Below are 17,683 nucleotides of genomic sequence, written 5' to 3'. Positions count from 1 at the left end.
CTAATTCTGTGAAGAATGTTGTTGGTATTTTGATAGAGATGGCACTGAATCTATGGCCTGAGGTAGTATAGACATTTTAATATGAATTCAAAAATCTGCTTCCGTAAGTGAGCATTGCAACAGACAGCATGGACCCTCTGGGGCTGGAGGGACAACTCTGTGGGACACTTGGAAGGAGCCACCTGCTGGATTCCTAGGGGGAGGGGTCCAACCCAGGGGTCGATTTGCAATCCCTGGAGATGGTTCTGGTTGTCCTGGCTGGAGGGACGGAGGCTAGGGGCGCTACTTGGCACCCTGCTATGCACACGGCAGCTCCTACTGACTCCAAATGTTGATGGTGTCAGTGCTGAGGGTCGCTGCACCGCTCATGTAATCTCACGGCCAGTTCTCATGCCCATGGGTTCTGCGTCCATACACTCACTCACTGCAGGACAAACTCTCGGGAGAACATAACTCACATCTGGGCTGGATGCGGGCAGACTTTTGTCCTTGGCCTGATTCCCCATGAGACAGCATCACCAGGATTTACAAAGCATGATGCTGCACTGGGTGTCGTACATCTCCCAGAGACGACTCAAAGTCCACAGAGGATGTGCGTAGGGACCATGACAGAAAGAACTTGAGCGCCTGTGAACTCTGGTACCCCAGGGGGTCCTGACGCTAACCCCACACAGATGTTGCAGGAAGACTGCATTAAGTCCATTTTACAGATCAGGAAACTGAGGTCCAGAGGGAGGTGACGTAACCTGCTCCAGCTAGCAGAGAGAAGGGCAGGAACCCAGGCCGTTCACACCAAGTCCCTACTACGTAAACCTCTCACCAGTCTGTCTCTGCATTCCCAAAACAGAGAGATGTATGGGGGAAGGGCCTACCCTGCACCTAGAAAAGACTGCTCTGTATCAGCATGAATGAGACTTTAAAAAAAAAAAAAAAAAAACCGTGACCTGTGACCCCATGCCTTTGACCCAAGGCTCTTCCCTGGCATTATGAGGTCAGGCGGAAGGGGGAGCTTGCAGCAGATTTTATCACAGGCTTCTGAGAACACAGACAGGCCAGACGGGCCTCATCACAGGCCATCTGCACTCTCCCATATTTAAACAGGAGAAGGCTCCCGGGTGTGGATGACACTGTGGAACATTCCAGAAGGGCGGGAAGATGACATGCATTAAAACAGAGAGACAGCCCTGAGCTTCAGCAGGTGCAGATCTTTCCCAACATTGACCCCATCTGTCAGATGCAGGGGGCCTCGGAGCTCAGGTGAGGGGGGCTCAGAGAGACAAGATGAAAACGGCTAGGTTGTGCAAATGCTGCGATTTGCTGCGATGGTTCTCGTGGAAATCACAAGAGTTGTGTCTGCATCCAGGCAAAGCCCTCGGCTCGGGCTCCGTACATCCTCCCAGGATCTCGGAGTCCCCACTTTGTGCTGTCCCCCACGTCACGACGCACCCCCCCCCAAAAAAAAAAAACCCAGCTAGCTGCCAGCCCCACAGGGACAGAGGGCCATGGCGCATCCTCACCTGGGCACAAAGACCACGTTGTGCAGGTAGTCCTCGAACGTCTTGCGGAAGGAAGACTCCTCCAGCTCCTTCAGGATCTGGGAGTCGGTCTTGGGGCAGGAGCAGCACTCGCCCGCCGAGTCCTCATACTCACTCTGGTTGTGCTTCTGCGAATCGTCGGACTCAAATGGGGGCGACCACATGCGGGAGGGCAGCTTCAACCCTGGAGAGAGACAATGGCAGAACAGGGGGCTTCAGCCTCCCCCAACAACACAGAGGCACATGCACAAAGACACAGCCTGGGTTCAAGCTGCCCTTCAAGAAATAAGCCTCTCTCAAGAGTGTCCAGGGAGGGGCCGGCTCTGTGGCACAGCGGGTAAAGCCACTGCCTGCAACACCGGTATTCCATGTGGGCACCAACTCAAGTCCTGGATGCTCTGCTTCTGATCCAGCTCCCTGCTAATGCGCCTGGGGAAGCAGTGGTGATGGCCCAAACGCCCATGCACCCACATGGGAGACCTAGATGGAGGTCCCAGCTCCTGGCTTCAGCCTGGTCCAACCCCAGCCCTTGCAGCCATTAGGGGAGTGAACCAGCAGATGGATCTCTCTCCCTCTCCTCTCTCTGTCACTCTTTCAAATAAATAAATCTTTATTTTAAAAAAAGAGAAAATGTCAATATCTTACAAGCTGTTGAACACCATCATCTGCATACTGGAGATGTTACAACAACCAGGCAACGCCCTTGTCCTCATGGGGCTTACTGACTTCCTATAGTAAACCAGGAATACATAGGTCGTGCTGAGATGATGGTAAAAAACCAGACGTTTTTATGGTGTAGCTTCACAGAAAGTAATCACTGAGCCATCCTGAGCTAAGCAAAAGAGTGAGTCAGCACATATCTTGGTGCAAACTAATCCGGACAGAGTAACAAAGCAGTGTAAAGGCCCTGGGGTGGTATATTCCTTGGCACATCAAGGAAACAATGTAGCCAGGAGGGGGAGGGACCGGGCAGTGGGAGAGGAGGCTGGAAGAGGAATAGGCGGCCCCAGTCACAGGTGAACGGATAAATCAACCAAGAGGGGAAGAGAATTCCAACTGGGAGCCCAGGGCATCCATTCAGGAATCCACAAGCGGGACTTGCTCACTGGTTCTCTGCTGGGGCCGGGGGAGCCGTGTGCAGCCCAGGGAGCGCCAAAGGGGTCACAACGGGGCTGGAGGATGCGGCTCACACCCCACAAGGCACAGGACCACCCGGCCCCAGCGAACGGCCCGGCCCAAGGCTGAACTGAGACCCGTGATGAGATGCTGGAGGCAGGAACTTCTCGAGTACGCCAAGAGAAGGGAAAAGAAAACGAGGTAACTTCTGCAGATGGTGGTCATAAAAACTAAAACTGTTTTCTTTTTAAGTCCCATGGCTGGTCTTGAACCCTAAGGTCAAAGCCCAGGTGCAGGGGCGGGGGGATTGTATGGCCTAGTGTTGAAGACTCCACGTCCCACATCGGAGCGCCTGGGTTCAAGTCCCAGCTCCAACTCCTTACACCAGCTCCCTGCTGATGCGCGCCCCGGGAGGCAGTAGTGATGGCTTAAGTTCTTGGGTTAGGCAGCCACCTGCAACACCGGCATCCCATGTGGGTACCAGTTCAAGTCCCCGTTGCTCCACTTCTGATCCAGCTCCCTGTGAATACATCTTGGAAAGAAGTGGAAGATGGCCCAAGTGCTTGGGCCCCTGCTACCCATGTGGGAGACGCTGGTTGGAGTCCCTGCCTCCTGGCTTTGGTCTGACCCAGCCCTGGCTGTTGCCAGCATTTGGGGATTAAACCAGCAGATGGGGGATCTTTCTTTCTCTGTCACTCTGCCTTTCAAATAAAATAAATATTTAAATTAACATATAGATGTTGAGCTCAAGCCCAGAGGCTGCTGCTCCCTGGAGGAGCAGCTGTGAAAACCAACATCAATCTTACGGGCCACAGCCACAAACATCCCCACGGATCCAGCTCTCCTGCCTCTCAGCCTGGTGCCTGCCGGTATCTGCTGAGCGCAGGAAGTTCTCTTCTTCCTTCCTGTACTCTTGATGCTCAGACACGGACAACAAACTCAAAGTAAGTGTGTCAAGGACTTCCCTGCCAAGGGTAAGCAGCCACTCACAAACTCAAGTGCAGCTTGAAAAGCCAGCAAGAGGCTCTCAGAAATACTTCTCCTAAAAAAAATATTAAAAGGTGTATTTATTTTTATTTGAAAGACAGAGTAACAGAGAGACTGGGGGTAGGGGGAGGGGAGGAGAGAGAGAATATCTTCCATCCACTGATTCACTCCCCAAATGGCCTCAACAGCCAGGGCTGGGCCAGGCCGGAGCCGGGAGCAAGGATCTCCATCAGGTTTTCTCACATAGATGGCAGGGGCCCAAGCACCTGCCGCCTCCCAGGGTGTGCATTAGCTCAAAGGTAGATGGGAAGTGCAGGGACTCAAACCCAGGCCCTCGGATGTGGGATATGGGCACCCCAAGTGGCAACATAACCACTTGTGCCAACTCACCCACCTCTAAAATTTATTTTACTTATTTCAGAGAGAGAGAGAAAGAGAGGGAGGGAGAGAGGGAGAGAGGGAAGGAGTCAGAGAGAGAGAGAGAATATCTCTCATCCACTGGTTCACTCCCTGACAACAGGCAGGCCTGGGCCGGGCTGAAGCCAAGAGCCAGTGACTCCATCCTGGTCTCCCACGTGGGTACAGGGGCCCAAGCACTTCCAGTGCTTGGCATCTTCCAGTGCCTTCCCAGTGCGTTAGTAGAGAACTGGATTAAAAGTGAAGCAGCCAGGACTTGAACTGGAGTCCATATGGGATGCCAGCACTGCAGACAGCAACTTAACCCGCTGTGCCACAAAGCCCCTCTTAGAAGTACTTCCCATGTTTATGAACACACACGGCAGGTCTGGCTGAGGTAACCGTGAAGAGGGCCAGTAACCTATGACAAAGAGAAGAAAACTGTAAGATTTCCACAGTCGGGGAGCTCCCAGCATTTTTCTGGAGAGGGGGGATGTATGCTTGGGCACAGGTTCGTTCCTGACTCCCAGTACCTCTTTCCAGCAGCCACAGCACAAAATTGGGAATGCCATGGTTTTTCTGAGACTTTAAAAGTAGAAGCACACGGGGATGGCACTGTGGTGCAGCAGGTTAATGCCCTGGCCTGAAGCGCCGGCTTCCCATATGGGCAACCAGTTCTAGTCCCGGCTGCTCCACTTCTGATCCAGCTCTCTGCTGTGGCCTGGGAAAACAGCAGAATATGGCCCAAGTCCTTGCACCCACGTGGGAGACCCAGAAGAAGCTCCTGGCTCCTGGCTCCTGGCTTCGGATCAGTGCAGCTCCAGCCATTGCGGTCAACTGGAGAGTGGAACCATCAGATGGAAGATATCTCTCTCTCTCTCTCTCTCTCTCTCTGCCTCTCCTTTGTGTAAATCTTAAAAAAAAAAATCACACACAAAAAAAGTAGGAGCACAAAGAGGTCCCTGGAGTCATCAGATCCAGAGAGACCGGAAGTAGAGGGGGGTGCCAGGGGAGGTGGCTGGGGTTGTTGAATGGGGACAGAGTTCCGGGTTAGGAAGATGAGAAAGCTCTGCGGGTGGACAGTGATGATGGTCGTACGACATCCTGAGTGTGCTTTATGCCACTGAACTGTAAACATAAAAGCAATTTTAAAACGGGGGCTGGCACTGTGGCACAGCTATCCATGGTGACGCCAGCATCCCATACTGGAGTGTTGGGATTGAGTCCTGGCTGTTCTGCTTCCAATCCAGCTCCCTGCTCATGTGTACCCTGGGAGGCAGAAGATAATGACCCAAGGACCTGGGCCCCTGCCACCCACATGGGAGACCCGGATGGAGCTGCAGGCTCCTGGCTTTGGCCTGACCCAGCCCTGGCCATTGTGGCCATTTCGGGAGTAAACCAGCAGATGGAAAATCTGTCTCTCTTCCTCTCTCTCTCTCTCATTGCTCCCTTTCAAATAAATAAAATCTTTAAATAAATAAATCATGGTTACAATGAATCATTTTGTGCCAAGTATATTTTTACAATAATTTTTTTAAAAAACCATAATGGTGATACTAATATGAAGCACTGCTGATGACAGTTGGCAAGTTTATTTAGTGTGTGTGTATGTGTGCGCGCGCGTGCGCGCGCGTGTGTTTTAAGTTGTCAAAATAAACATCACATAAAATTTAACATTTTCTGGCCAGCGCCATGGCTTAACAGGCTAATCCTCTGCCTTGCGGCACCGGCACACCAGGTTCTAGTCCTGGTCGGGGTGCCGGATTCTGTCCCAGTTGCCCCTCTTCCAGGCCAGCTCTCTGCTATGGCCCGGGAAGGCAGTGGAGGATGGCCCAAGTCCTTGGGCCCTGCACCTGCATGGGAGACCAGGAGAAGCACCTGGCTCCTGGCTTCAGATCAGCACAATGCGCCGGCCGCAGCGGCCATTGGAGGGTGAGCCAATGGCAAAAAGGAAGACCTTTCTCTCTGTCTCTCTCTCTCACTATCCACTCTGCCTGTCCAAAAAAAAAAAAAAAAAAAAAAATTTAACATTTTCTTGTCTCAACTGTTGAGGAACAGTTTTTTTTTTTTTCATACTATTTGTTGAACTCTTTACCTAGTGTAGAGTTAATCTTATGTGTATAAAGTTAATTGAAAACAGATCTTAATAAAAAATAAGAATGGGAATAGGAGAGGGAGGAGGAGAAAGTGTGGGAGTGTGGGTGGGAAGAATCACTATGTTCCTAAAGTTGTATTTAGGAAATGCATGAAGTTTGTATACCTTAAATAAAAAGTTTCTGGGGAAAAAAAATTTAACATTTTCACCATTTTCCAGGACACGGTTTAGTGGCGTTAAGCACATTCACACAGTTATGCAGCCCTCACCACCAGAACTTCACTCTCTCCTCTTGCAAAACTGAAGCTCTGTCCCCAGGAGGCACTCGCTCCCCAGCCCCCTCCTCCAGCCCCTGGCACCACCCCCCCATTCTACTTCCTGCCTCTGTGGATCTGAATATTCCAGGGACCTCCCAGGAGTGGAGTCCCACTGGTAAAACTTTGTGATCCTCGCAAATAAAATCATGTTCAATCCTGTCATTTGGTAATTACAGATTTAGACTTTCAGAATAGAAGTTGTTGCTCTTTAAAACAACAAGGCGGGGAGGGGCAGGGTGAGCTCTGGCATTGCTGGTTCCAGCGCAGGGCCAGGAGCTGGGAGCCGGGCCAGCGGCTGGGCATGCTCGGGAGTTATATAAAGCAGGCGAGGAGATAAATCACGTTTGCAAGCCGGGGCTCGGGCGGGGATGATGTCACAGCACACATATAGCACATGATCTTAGAGCCCTGACAGCGCCCAGAGATTATCTGTCCTCCAGCCGCTTCTCCCGAAAAGGAGGTAGACAGTGACTCGCTGCCTGGAGACCTGGCCCAGACTGGGCAGCCGGCCGGGGCTGAGCCACAAGCAACCCTGGGGCTCCCGGCCCTAGCCACGTGGCACCAGTGGCCCTCGGCACTGTCCACTGAGGTCACGGGCAGAGGCCTCGACTAACTGAGAAATCTCTCCAGAGAACGGAGTAGAACAACAAGCCAATTAAAGAGAGAGGAAGACTGGTGACTTGCACTTCCCTGGTGGGGTTCGTGTGTAGAAAACCTGGCGTTAGCTACAGGGGTCCTTTAAACCACTCACGGAAAATATATTAAAAGGCAAGATTCCGGGGATACAAAACATCCTGCAATCCATGCATGTTTAAAAAATTCAGGTGTTGGCCGGCGCCGTGGCTTAACAGGCTAATCCTCCGCCTTGCGGCGCCAGCACACCGGGTTCTAGTCCCGGTCGGGGCGCCAGATTCTATCCCGGTTGCCCCTCTTCCAGGCCAGCTCTCTGCTATGGCCCGGGAAGGCAGTGGAGGATGGCCCAAGTCCTTGGGCCCTGCACCCGCATGGGAGACCAGGAGAAGCACCTGGCTCCTGGCTTTGGATCAGCGCGATGCGCCGGCCTCAGCGGCCATTGGAGGGTGAACCAACGGCAAAAAGGAAGACCTTTCTCTCTGTCTCTCTCTCTCACTATCCACTCTGCCTGTAAAAAAAAAAAAAAAAAAAAAAAAAAAATTCAGGTGTTACGAGGAAAAAAACTATGCAAGGATTTCAAAAACTGTTGGCATCAAACAAAACTTATCTTTTTAACTCCTTTTCTCCATGAACCTTTTGCAGCATCTTCCCTACCTTCAAGAATACGGAAAGGGGGCTGGGATTGTGGCACAGCTGATGAAGCAGCCAACTGACATGACACCAGGAAGGCCCGGCTGCTCCACTTCTAATCCAGCTCCCTGCTCATGTGCCTCGGAAGGCAGTGGACGAAGGACCAAGCACTTGAGCCCCTGCACCCACGTGGGAGACCAGGATGGAGTTCCAGGCTCCTGGCTTCAGCCTGGCCCAGCCCTGGCCATTGTGGGCATGTGGGGAGAGAATCAGCAGATGGAAGATCTCTCTTTCTCTCTCCTTCTCTCTTTCACTCTGCCTTTCAAATAAATAAAATAAATCTTTAAAAAAAAAAATACAAACAACTAAAGAAAAAAGGTGATTTCTGCCTGTCCGGTTTGCTGGGAGTTTCTAGACCCCTGTTTCAGCTATTTGGAAATACACAATAAATCTCTGTTAGTATCCTCACCCTGCCATGCAAGTGAACCCCAGAATGTATCCCTCCCATCTGTAACCTTGTACCCACCTTCCCAGGCTCTGGTAACTACCATTGTGAGAATCTGGGACATTCCTATCACAAAGAAATGACCTCCCCTCCCCTGTTAGAGGTGACAGATATGCTAATTGTAGCCACCCCAAGCTGATCAGGTGTGTCCCTACACACCACATACATGTAGTAAAACCCTACACTGTGTCCCATAACTACACACAATTATTCTGTGTCCATAAAGAATAACGGCAGTTTTTAAATAACTTTAAACTCAGATGTACAAACTAGTTTAAGGCTTCTAACTCGTATTTTTCCTTTTTTTTTTTTTTTTCCCTAGATGGATGGAAGCTCATTATGTAAACAGGACTGGAGACTCAAAACTGAAGCTGCTGAGGTGCTTGGCCCAGCAGTGACACTGCCACCTGGGACACCTGCCTCCCGTATCTAAGCGGTTGGGATGGAATGGGTTGGAATCCTGTCTCTGCTCCTGACCCAGCTCCCCGCTAATGTGCACCCTGGAAGACAGCATGTGAAGCTCATGGACCTGAGCACCTGTCACCCATGTGGGAGACCCAGACTGAGTTCCTGGCTCCTGGCTTCAACTGCCCCAGCCCCGAGCGTTACAGCACTTGGGGAGTGAACCAGTGAATGGAAGCTCCATCTCCATCTCTGTCTGTCTCTCCCCTCTCCACCTCTCAAATTAAAAAAAAAAAAAATTTAATTTTAATTGTCACTGGTATAGCCTTTAATTGAAAGCAGTGGAAGACGGCCCAAGGACCTGGGTCCCTGGATCCTGGCTTCGGTCTGGCCCGGCTCTGGCTGTCGTGGGCATCTGAGGAGTGAAGCAGTGGATGGGAAATCTGTGGTGTGTTTGTGTGCTCCCCTGTCTCTGTATAGGTCTGCCTTAATAACAAATAAATCTTTTTTTAAAAAAGAGAGAGAGCAAGCATGACAGCAGGGAGAGACAACTGCTTCTTGCTGTCTCAGACTTAAAACTGTACGGTTCGGGCGGAGTCAAAACCCTTCTCTCAACACGCTCGGGGGTAGGGCCAGACCTGCACCAAAGTCGTGTGTGGGTCTTACAGCATTGAGAGCGAGGAGTGCAGTACGAGAAACAGGATAGGGGAGAGAATTCCAGAAGGGAACGGCATCAAGCCTGAGAGAGAGTGCGTGTGGTCTAAGAAGAGGGCTACAGGTCAATAACAGCATGGCTAGGGGACTCCAGTGGCTACGTCACCACCCAGTGATACAATCTCACCAGACGACTCGTGGCCAGTCCTTGACCAAACAAACCATCGACATGCTGCCCGTGACTCTATGTGCTTCTGACACAAGTCTCCAGAGTACATAACCATGAAACGATGTGTGAAAATCGTGTGTATGGAGTGGGCGTTTAGCCCAGCAGGGAAGACACTCACGTCCCTGGGTTTGAGTCCCGGCTCGGGCTCCTGACTCCAGCTCCCTGCAAATGCAGACCCTGGGAGGCAGCAGTGATGGCTCGAGTCGCTGGGTTCCTGCCACTCACATGGGAGACCTGGATGGAGTTCCCCACTCCTGGTTTTAATCTGGTCCAATTCCAGCTATTGTGGGCATTTAGGGAGTGAACCAGCAGATGGAAGATCTCTCTCAGAGTTAGAAAGAGGGAGAGACAGGGAGAGCTTTCATCCATTCGTTTATCATTCAAATGACCACAATAGCCGGGGCTGGGTCAGACTGAAGCCAGGGGCCTGGAACTCCATCCAGGTCTCCCACATGGGTGGCAGAGACTCAAACTGGTGCTCATCTGGGATGCTGGCACTGCAGGCAGTGGCTTAACACGCTGCACCACAATGCCAGTCCCAATAAACCCACTTTATTTTTATTTATTTATTTATTTTTGACAGGCAGAGTTAGACAGTGAGAGAGAGAGACAGACAGACAGAAAGGTCTTCCTTTTCCATTGGTTCACCCCCCAAATGGCCGCTACGGCCGGCGCTGCGCTGACCCGAAGCCAGGAGCCAGGTGCCTCCTCCTGGTCTCCCATGCGTAAACCCACTTTAGTGTGTGTGTTTTCATAGAGGATCCAGCGGAGTATGTACATGTGCACGTGCGCACTCACTAGGAAACAGGAAGAAAGACTGTGCCCTGAAAGTGGAGCAAAGCATGGCCTGCCCCCGCCGGCACTGCACTCACCTTTGAGACAATAATCCAACTCGTAGAGCTCTCTGTCCTCCTCCTGTCTCTCCCAGAAAACCAGGTAGTGCGTGATGTTGCCATTGGGGTCCGAGGGAGGTTTCCACTTCAAAAGAATCTGGGAGGAGGAGTTAGAAACCGAAATCGGATCCAGGGGGACAGAAGGATCTGCAAAGGAGAAAAGAAAGGGGTGCACTATGAGGAAGGTGCAGGGTGCAGGGTGTGGGGTGGAGGGGTGAGGGGAGGGGCACACAAGGTGGAGAAACACAAGCAGGGGAGGCATTTAGCCTGGCAGTTAAGATGCTGCGTCTGAGTCTCAGCTCCAGCTCCTGACTCCAGCTTCCTGCTGGTGCACACCTGGAAGGCAGCAGGTGATGACTCAAGTACTTGGGCCCCTGCCACCCATGTGGGACACCCAGATGGAGTTTCTGGTTCCTGACTTCAACCTGACCCAGCCCCGGGCCATTGCAGATGTTTGGAGACTGACCCAAGAGATGGTAGCTCTCTCTCATCTGACTGTCTGACACATACTCTCCCTCTCTCTCTCTCTTACATTGAAAAAAAAAAAAAAAAAGTTCTAATAGTAAACCTTCCTGGGGCCAGTGCTGTGGCAGTGTGGTTAAGTCACTGATGGCAACACAGGCAGCCACATCAGAGAGTCAGCTCATGTCCGTGTTACCCTGGTTCTGATCCAGCTCCCTGCCAATGCACCTGGGAAGGCAGTAGAGGACTGCCCAAGTACTTGGGCCCCTACACCCATGTGGGAGACCTGGAAGGAGTTCCTGCCTTCCTGGCTTCAAGTTGTAGCCATTTGGGGGAGTGAGCCAGAGGATGGAAGATCTCTGTCTCTCTTTCTCCCTCTTCCTCTTCCTGTCACTCTGCCTTTTAAATAAATAAATAAATCTTTGAAATAGAGCAGTTATAACAATAAGCTATCAGAAAAGTCACTTAAAGTTTATGAACAGGAGCCAGCGTTGCGATGCAGCAGGTTAAGCTGCCACTTGCAACGCCGTCGTCCCATGTGGGAGCCAGTTCAAGTTCCAGCTGCTCCATTTCCAATCTAGCTCCTTGTTAATGCGCCTGGGAAAGCAGCAAAAGATGTCCCAAGCACTTGGGCCCTTGTCAGCCACGAGGGAGACACAGAAGAAGCTCCTGGCCCCTGGCTTCAGCCTGGTACAGCCCCAGGAGTCATTTGGGGAATGAACCAGTGGGTGGAAGATTTCTCCCTCACTGTCTGTCCTTTCTGTCACTCTGATTTCCATAATAAAAATAATTTTTTTAAAAAAAGTTAAGAACTGTTTATTTTTGGAGCTTCCTAAATAAAATAAATCTTAGAAAAAAAAAATACAATTGACTGGCCAGCGCTGTGGCGTAGCAGGTTAACACCCTGGCCTGAAGTGCCGGCATCCCATATGGGTGCCAGTTCGAGACCCAGCTGCTCCACATCTGATCCAGCTCTCTGCTGTGGCCTAGGAGGACAGCAGAGGATGGCCCAAGTCCTTGGGCCCCTGCACCCGCATGTGAGACCAAGAGAAGCTCCTGGCTTCTGGTTTTGGAATGGCGCAGCTCCAGCCATTGCAGCCAATTGGGGAGTGCACCAGCAGATGGAAGACCTCTCTCTCTCTCTTTCTCTCTAACTCTTATATCTTTAAAAAAAAAAAAAAATACAGTTGACACGGTGGAAAAGGAAACTGCAGATGGGGTGGGGTGGGTGTGGCTAGCTATGCCCTTAGGGGTCTGCTGCTCCCAACTCCATTTCTCAGCACTTGGTCCCTTCAGAAGCCATGAACCATGCAAAAGCAGATTGCACACAACACCACCACATCAGCCTGTCCAAGGCAAGATGTCCAACGGCGAGCACAGCCACGCCAACAGCAAACACATACTGGTAGCATCCGTCTGGACGTAAATGATGTCGCTCTTGGCTCCGTAGGTCCGGCGCTCATCAGAGAAGGTGACCAACGTCTTCACGAAGATGGCATACTGGGTCCAGGGCTTGAGGCCGCGCATCAGCCACCCAGGGTGGTTCTGAGCCTTGGGGTCATTGGATCTCAGGGGCGGGTCGATGTCTACCACGGTCCAGCTGTTGGAGCCACACGCGTCCTGCCCATCAAACTCTGTCACGTTCTGATAAGGGCTTTGGAGACAGCACAGGGGAAGGCGGTGACTGTGGTGCAACTGTCACCCTGAGCATCCTGGAGACGGGGCCTGGGGAGGTGACATCCCACGAGGTTGTGTCTTACCCACCCAGAGAAAAACGGGAAAGGAAACAATCGGAGGCAAGGGACCTCCAACCCTGACATCTCAATTATAAACTAATGATGATGATGCCGGTCTTGACTTACGATGGTTCAACTAACAATATCCCAGCTTTATGATGGTGTGAAAACAATATCCATTCAGTGGAAATTATAATTCAGGTTTTGGATTTTGATCTCCCGAGCTGGTGCTATGGAGTAGGAGCCTTTCCTGTGACGCTGGGCGGCGGCAGTCAGCCCTACGGTCACCCAGGAAAGTGACCCTCTGTAGTGTGTTGCTGAGCTAGAATGTTCTCTACTGTGCCATGTCACTTAGCTGGAATGTTCTGTAGTGTGCTATGTCGCTCAGCTAGGGTGTTCTGTAGTGTTCCGTGTTACTAACCTAAAACGTTCTGTAGTGTTCTGTGTCACTAACCTAGAATGTTCTCTGGTATCATGTCACTTAGCTAGAATGTTCTATAGAGTGTTGTGTTGCTAAGCTAGAATGTTCAGGTTAGGTAGGTTCGAAACATTTTGTAACTTCCAATATTCCTCATTTCCATTGTGTTACTAGAAGCATCCTAAGTTGAGAAGCACATGTAACGCCAGTAACCAGCTCATGAGTTTCTGCCAAGATTCCATGAGAAGATATGTGTAAAGTTCTCATGCTGAGAGATGGAGCTATGTGATGCTTAAAATATGATCTGGCCCCTGAACTCATGCAGCTGAGTCTGCCATATTTTATGTTCACAGCACTTACGAAATCCAGTTCCAACGTTTACATGTGGGCCCTTTCGGAAGCAAGTGGGCTGAAGTAGATTGGGAGGATGGAACCCCCATGACCAACTCATGGTGGCTGTGGAAGGACACAGACCACACACGATCCCTGTCTCTCACTGTGGTGCTGTGCCCCCTCCTCGGGACTCTGCCAGCAAAAAGGAAGCCAAACCGATCTGGGACTGTGAACCTCCAGAACCGTAAGCCAAAGGGAACCTCTGTCCTTTATGCAGCTGGGCTGTCTCTGACACTTTATCACAGTGATGAAAAGCTGAGGACTACAACTACGGTGAACGCCGATCCCACGCCCTCCTCTACTACCCGCTTTGGAGATCTCAGCACAGCCACACACTCAAAGGCACTGCACATCATCTACCTGTAAGCACAGGGCTGCAGTGTGGGAACACGAGGACGGGGCGGGGACTGAACAGTGGTGACGGCGGACAAACAACCTCAGTGCGGCTGTGCACTTAGCAACAGTTAAACCGAGAAACCTGGGGTCTAGTGGTCCGCCACTTTTGTGAAAATTGGGAAAATATTAAAAATGAATATTTAAAAACATCTTCTCAGCACACCAAGCTGTTGGCAGCTGAGGATGTTGGGTGAGGTGGCCGCGACGGAGAAATGTACACCGCCCAACGAAAACGGTTCATCCAGAGCTGTGCAGGACACTCGGTCTGTGTCCACCTCATGCATTTGACACAAGGGGGCGCTACCGCCTGCATAAGGACACAACACAGATGGGTGAGAGCCTGCAGAGAACCCTAGGGTGTTTATACCAGGAGGCAGAGGGCTATGATCCATCTTCCCACCAGACCCCTCTTTATCTTTCTACTTACGCCTCTTTGTAAAAAAGCATGAACCCCAAGAGGTCTCGGAAGTCGGGGGGCCAGTAGGGCTCCCATCTCAGCAAGATCTTGTCAAAAGTTGTCCGAATAGAAGAAAACTTAAGCAACTCGTTTTCACCTGGAAAAGCAGAACAAAGGCACACCACAGGCAACGTCAGCATTGAACAGTTTCAGACCAAAACATGTATGACTCCATGCTTCCCGGAGAGGGGCGTGAGAACGGATGGAAGTACCTGCTGCCTACCTGCCTCTCAGGTCTCAGCCCCACCTGCCCCTCTGGGTGTGATCACCCAGCGAAAGGCCAGGTCTGGAAAGCAAGGCCCAGTCATGCCACCTGGCTCCCCATACAAACCAGCCCATCGACTGGCCAGCTACTCCGCTGCCAAACGCACCCACGCCAGCCCACAGAGGACCCTCGGTACTGAGGGGGGGATTTTCCAGTATGAGTTTGTTTTGCACACGGGCTTGCGAGCCTGCCACAGCAGCAAATGCAGCTTGTGTGCAAATAAACACGCCCCAGAGGCGTGCACAGACATCCTGCAAAGGATCCGTGGGAAAACGACATTTAAAAGTAAGTTTATTCTGCGTAAAAGCAAAATTGAAATCCATGCGTAGTGAGGGGCTCCATCAGTTCATGGAAAACGCATGCTGTGGGTAAAAGGCACGCGTGGATTCTAAATACTTGTTACACCAACATGAACTTCTCCAGGTCCATCTGTCCCCTGGGCTTCTGGAAGCCTCTAGCAGGGGGCTTACGGATCACAAAACCCTGCAAAGACAAAGCTGAGCAACTCATTCCGCCTCTGGAGCGCCAACCACCCACACTCTCTCCTGGGACCACTTTCTGCCTGGGGAGCCGGGGAGCCGGGGAGCTGAAGCCCCAGCAGCTTGCTCAGACGCCGCCAGAAGCATGCAGTCGGCACACAGCCTCTATCTACAGCAACCAAGGGACCTACTGTGGCACCTGCGCCAAGCCTGGCCCTCCCAGGACAGCCCCCATCTGCGCCCGAGCTCATCAGGGCTCCAGATCTGTCCTACCCAATGTGGGACTCCTCTGTAGACAAGAGGCTGCCTTGAGTCCCCCTAGGTTTGACCAAGACTCTCGGGGACAGGAAAGATCTGCTGTCTGGGGAACTCCCCGCCTGGGCCTCTTTCCTTCCCTCTCTTGCTCGGAGGTCATCGGGCCCTCCCCATTGCTGCTCCTCCGCCTCCACTCCCCTGCCCACCGTACTTCCCGGGCAGGTGCCCTCCCTGCCCTTCTATCACCATCCCCAAGGACTCAGAATGACACACGCATGCTATTCAACTCCGAACCCCCCCGGCACGGGCACCAGGCCTGATAAATAGGTCTAGGGAGAGGGCAAGCACTTGGGTCACTCGTTAAGATGCAACTTGAGAGGCCCACATTCCTTGTCACAGTGCCTGGGTTCAAGCCCCAACTCTGCTCCTGACTCTAGCTTCCTCCTAATGCACACCCTGGGAGGCAGCAGGGATGGCTCAAGTGCCTGAGTCCCTGACATCCATGTGAGAGACCTGGATGGAATTTCTAACTCCTAGGCATTTCAGGTGTGAATCAATGAATAGGAGCTTTTTGTCCCTGTCTCTCTCTCCCTCTTTCTGCCTCTCAAATGAATTTTAAGAAAAGTTCATGGACAATGAAATAAAAATAGAGGTTTATTTGGCTGTTAAAAAAAATAAAATAAAATATAATCCATGCCTATGAGGGCCTTCAGAAAATTCATGAAAAGTGCATTTGATGAAAAAAAAAAAAAAAAAAAACTATGTACGGATGTGAAAATGTTTTGTATCCAAATAAACTTCTCTTTTAATTCCACTATTCCACAAACTTATAAAAGGAGCTGTCACTCATTCATTTATGCAATGCTTACAGGCATCATCCAGTATCAGGCACTGTATTTAGTGCAGTAGTCACACAGACGTGCAAAGCTGCCTTCAGTAGGCCCACTAGGAGGCAGTGCGGTGGGCAAGGGAGGGCAGCCATGTTCTCTGGTCAGTGGCTGACCACTTACAGGAAGCCTGGTCCCCGTTGGTTTTCAGGGCGATGTCGTTCCTCTCCTGGCGCCCCTTGGTTCCGGAGACTTCTTCCATCTTGTGAATCTCTGACAAGCAAAGTTTGGGGTTGTAGTGGAAGAAGAGCTTCCCCTGAGAGATGGTGAGGTTGTGTTTGCTCCAGTCCCAGAGCTGCCTCAGGTTCTGGTTGTCCAAGGCGTAGAAGGAGTAGTTTCTAAGGAAAAACACACACATTTATGGTCGTCCAGTGGTAGCCTCCAGGATGGCAGACCCATGCCCGGAGTTGACCTCATTCAGTCCCGCACCCGCACTCCTGCCCACTTGCTTGTTGCACAATAAAAAACTGTTGAGTAGGGAGGACCAGGCTTTCATGGCTGAGAAGGTATCCGAGTTCAGTCTTTTTTCTTTTCATCTTAGTGATTTTATTCAACAGATGCCATAAAATTACATTCAGAGAAAAAAAAAAATCTTTACACAAAGGAATAGAAGGTTGCCACTCTAACCAGCATTCTCTCTTTCACACAACAGCTATCAAAGATATGAGGCAAAATCATGAAGATATTAAACGGACTGTCAAACACAGAAGACAAGAAAAATCAAATAGTCTCGTGCTCAAATGCAGGCACCAAAAACTTTGAACTGTCGGCTGACTTTTTTTTCTAGTTTCTATTACACATTCCTTTATAATGAGCTTATCCCTGTAAGACTAGTTGAATTGCTCAAGGGTGAAGAGATTTTAGCTCAAGAATTTTTCACAGATGACTTGCTACAAGTCCACCTGCCGCTATGCTTCTGCTTGCTGCTGTGTGCGGCCAAACACATCGCTGAGCTTAGTCTTAAAGGGAGGAGAGAGGGACGCTAAGACAGTGATGGCATGTGACCGGGCATACTGAAGACCCCAGAGGCACCTGAGCCGCTCCAGGGAACAGCAAAGTAGCATGTTTTGGTCAACAGGAGACAAGAACTAGCTGCCGAGCAGACGTGAGACGAAGCCTCTCGTATACGGACATCAGACCGAGACCAAGAACGCACAACCTTCCTTGGTAGACTGCAGGTTTTCTATCAGCTCAGTGACTATACCTGCACTTTAATTACCGAGCCATCAGCACGTAAGCATCTCAACAAGGGGCAGGTACATTCTACGTCGGGCCAGGAGGAAGAAAGGGCCAGATGCAAGCAACCACTAGGTCTGCACACCATGAGGGGTGTCCTTGTTGAGCTGCCTCCAGCACCAGTACCTGGGAGAGCATCAAAGCTCTCCAGTTTCCAAAAATGACCACATCACAAATTCCAGGTTTTGGAGCTTCTAAGACAAGACCCGTCCCACCCAGGCTTTGCCAGGGACTTTGTTCAAAAAGATGGGCATTTCGGAGGGGGTCTTAGGAAAAAAAAAAAAAAAGGACAATGCCATTAACATCT

General features: G+C 51.0%; 1 protein-coding gene across 4 annotated transcripts in view; it reads right to left on the bottom strand.

Annotated features, from left to right (window-relative positions):
• Nucleotides 1-17,683, bottom strand: part of INSR (insulin receptor) — a 133,574-nt gene that overhangs the window by 35,641 nt on the left and 80,250 nt on the right. For all 4 annotated transcript variants that reach the window (XM_062179232.1, XM_062179233.1, XM_062179234.1 and 1 more), the window contains exons 6-10: nt 16,264-16,478; nt 14,225-14,351; nt 12,258-12,508; nt 10,372-10,539; nt 1,518-1,719 (exon numbers count right to left, since the gene is read on the bottom strand). In XM_062179232.1, the coding sequence (XP_062035216.1) occupies nt 1,518-1,719; nt 10,372-10,539; nt 12,258-12,508; nt 14,225-14,351; nt 16,264-16,478 (963 nt within the window). The remainder of the gene's footprint in view (nt 1-1,517; nt 1,720-10,371; nt 10,540-12,257; nt 12,509-14,224; nt 14,352-16,263; nt 16,479-17,683) is intronic.

The sequence above is a fragment of the Lepus europaeus genome, chromosome 20 (genome assembly GCF_033115175.1).
Source record: "Lepus europaeus isolate LE1 chromosome 20, mLepTim1.pri, whole genome shotgun sequence".
Classification (NCBI taxonomy): Eukaryota; Metazoa; Chordata; class Mammalia; order Lagomorpha; family Leporidae; genus Lepus; species Lepus europaeus.
The sequence above is the reverse complement of the archived record's forward strand: the minus strand, read 5'-3'. Positions and strand labels throughout refer to the sequence as shown.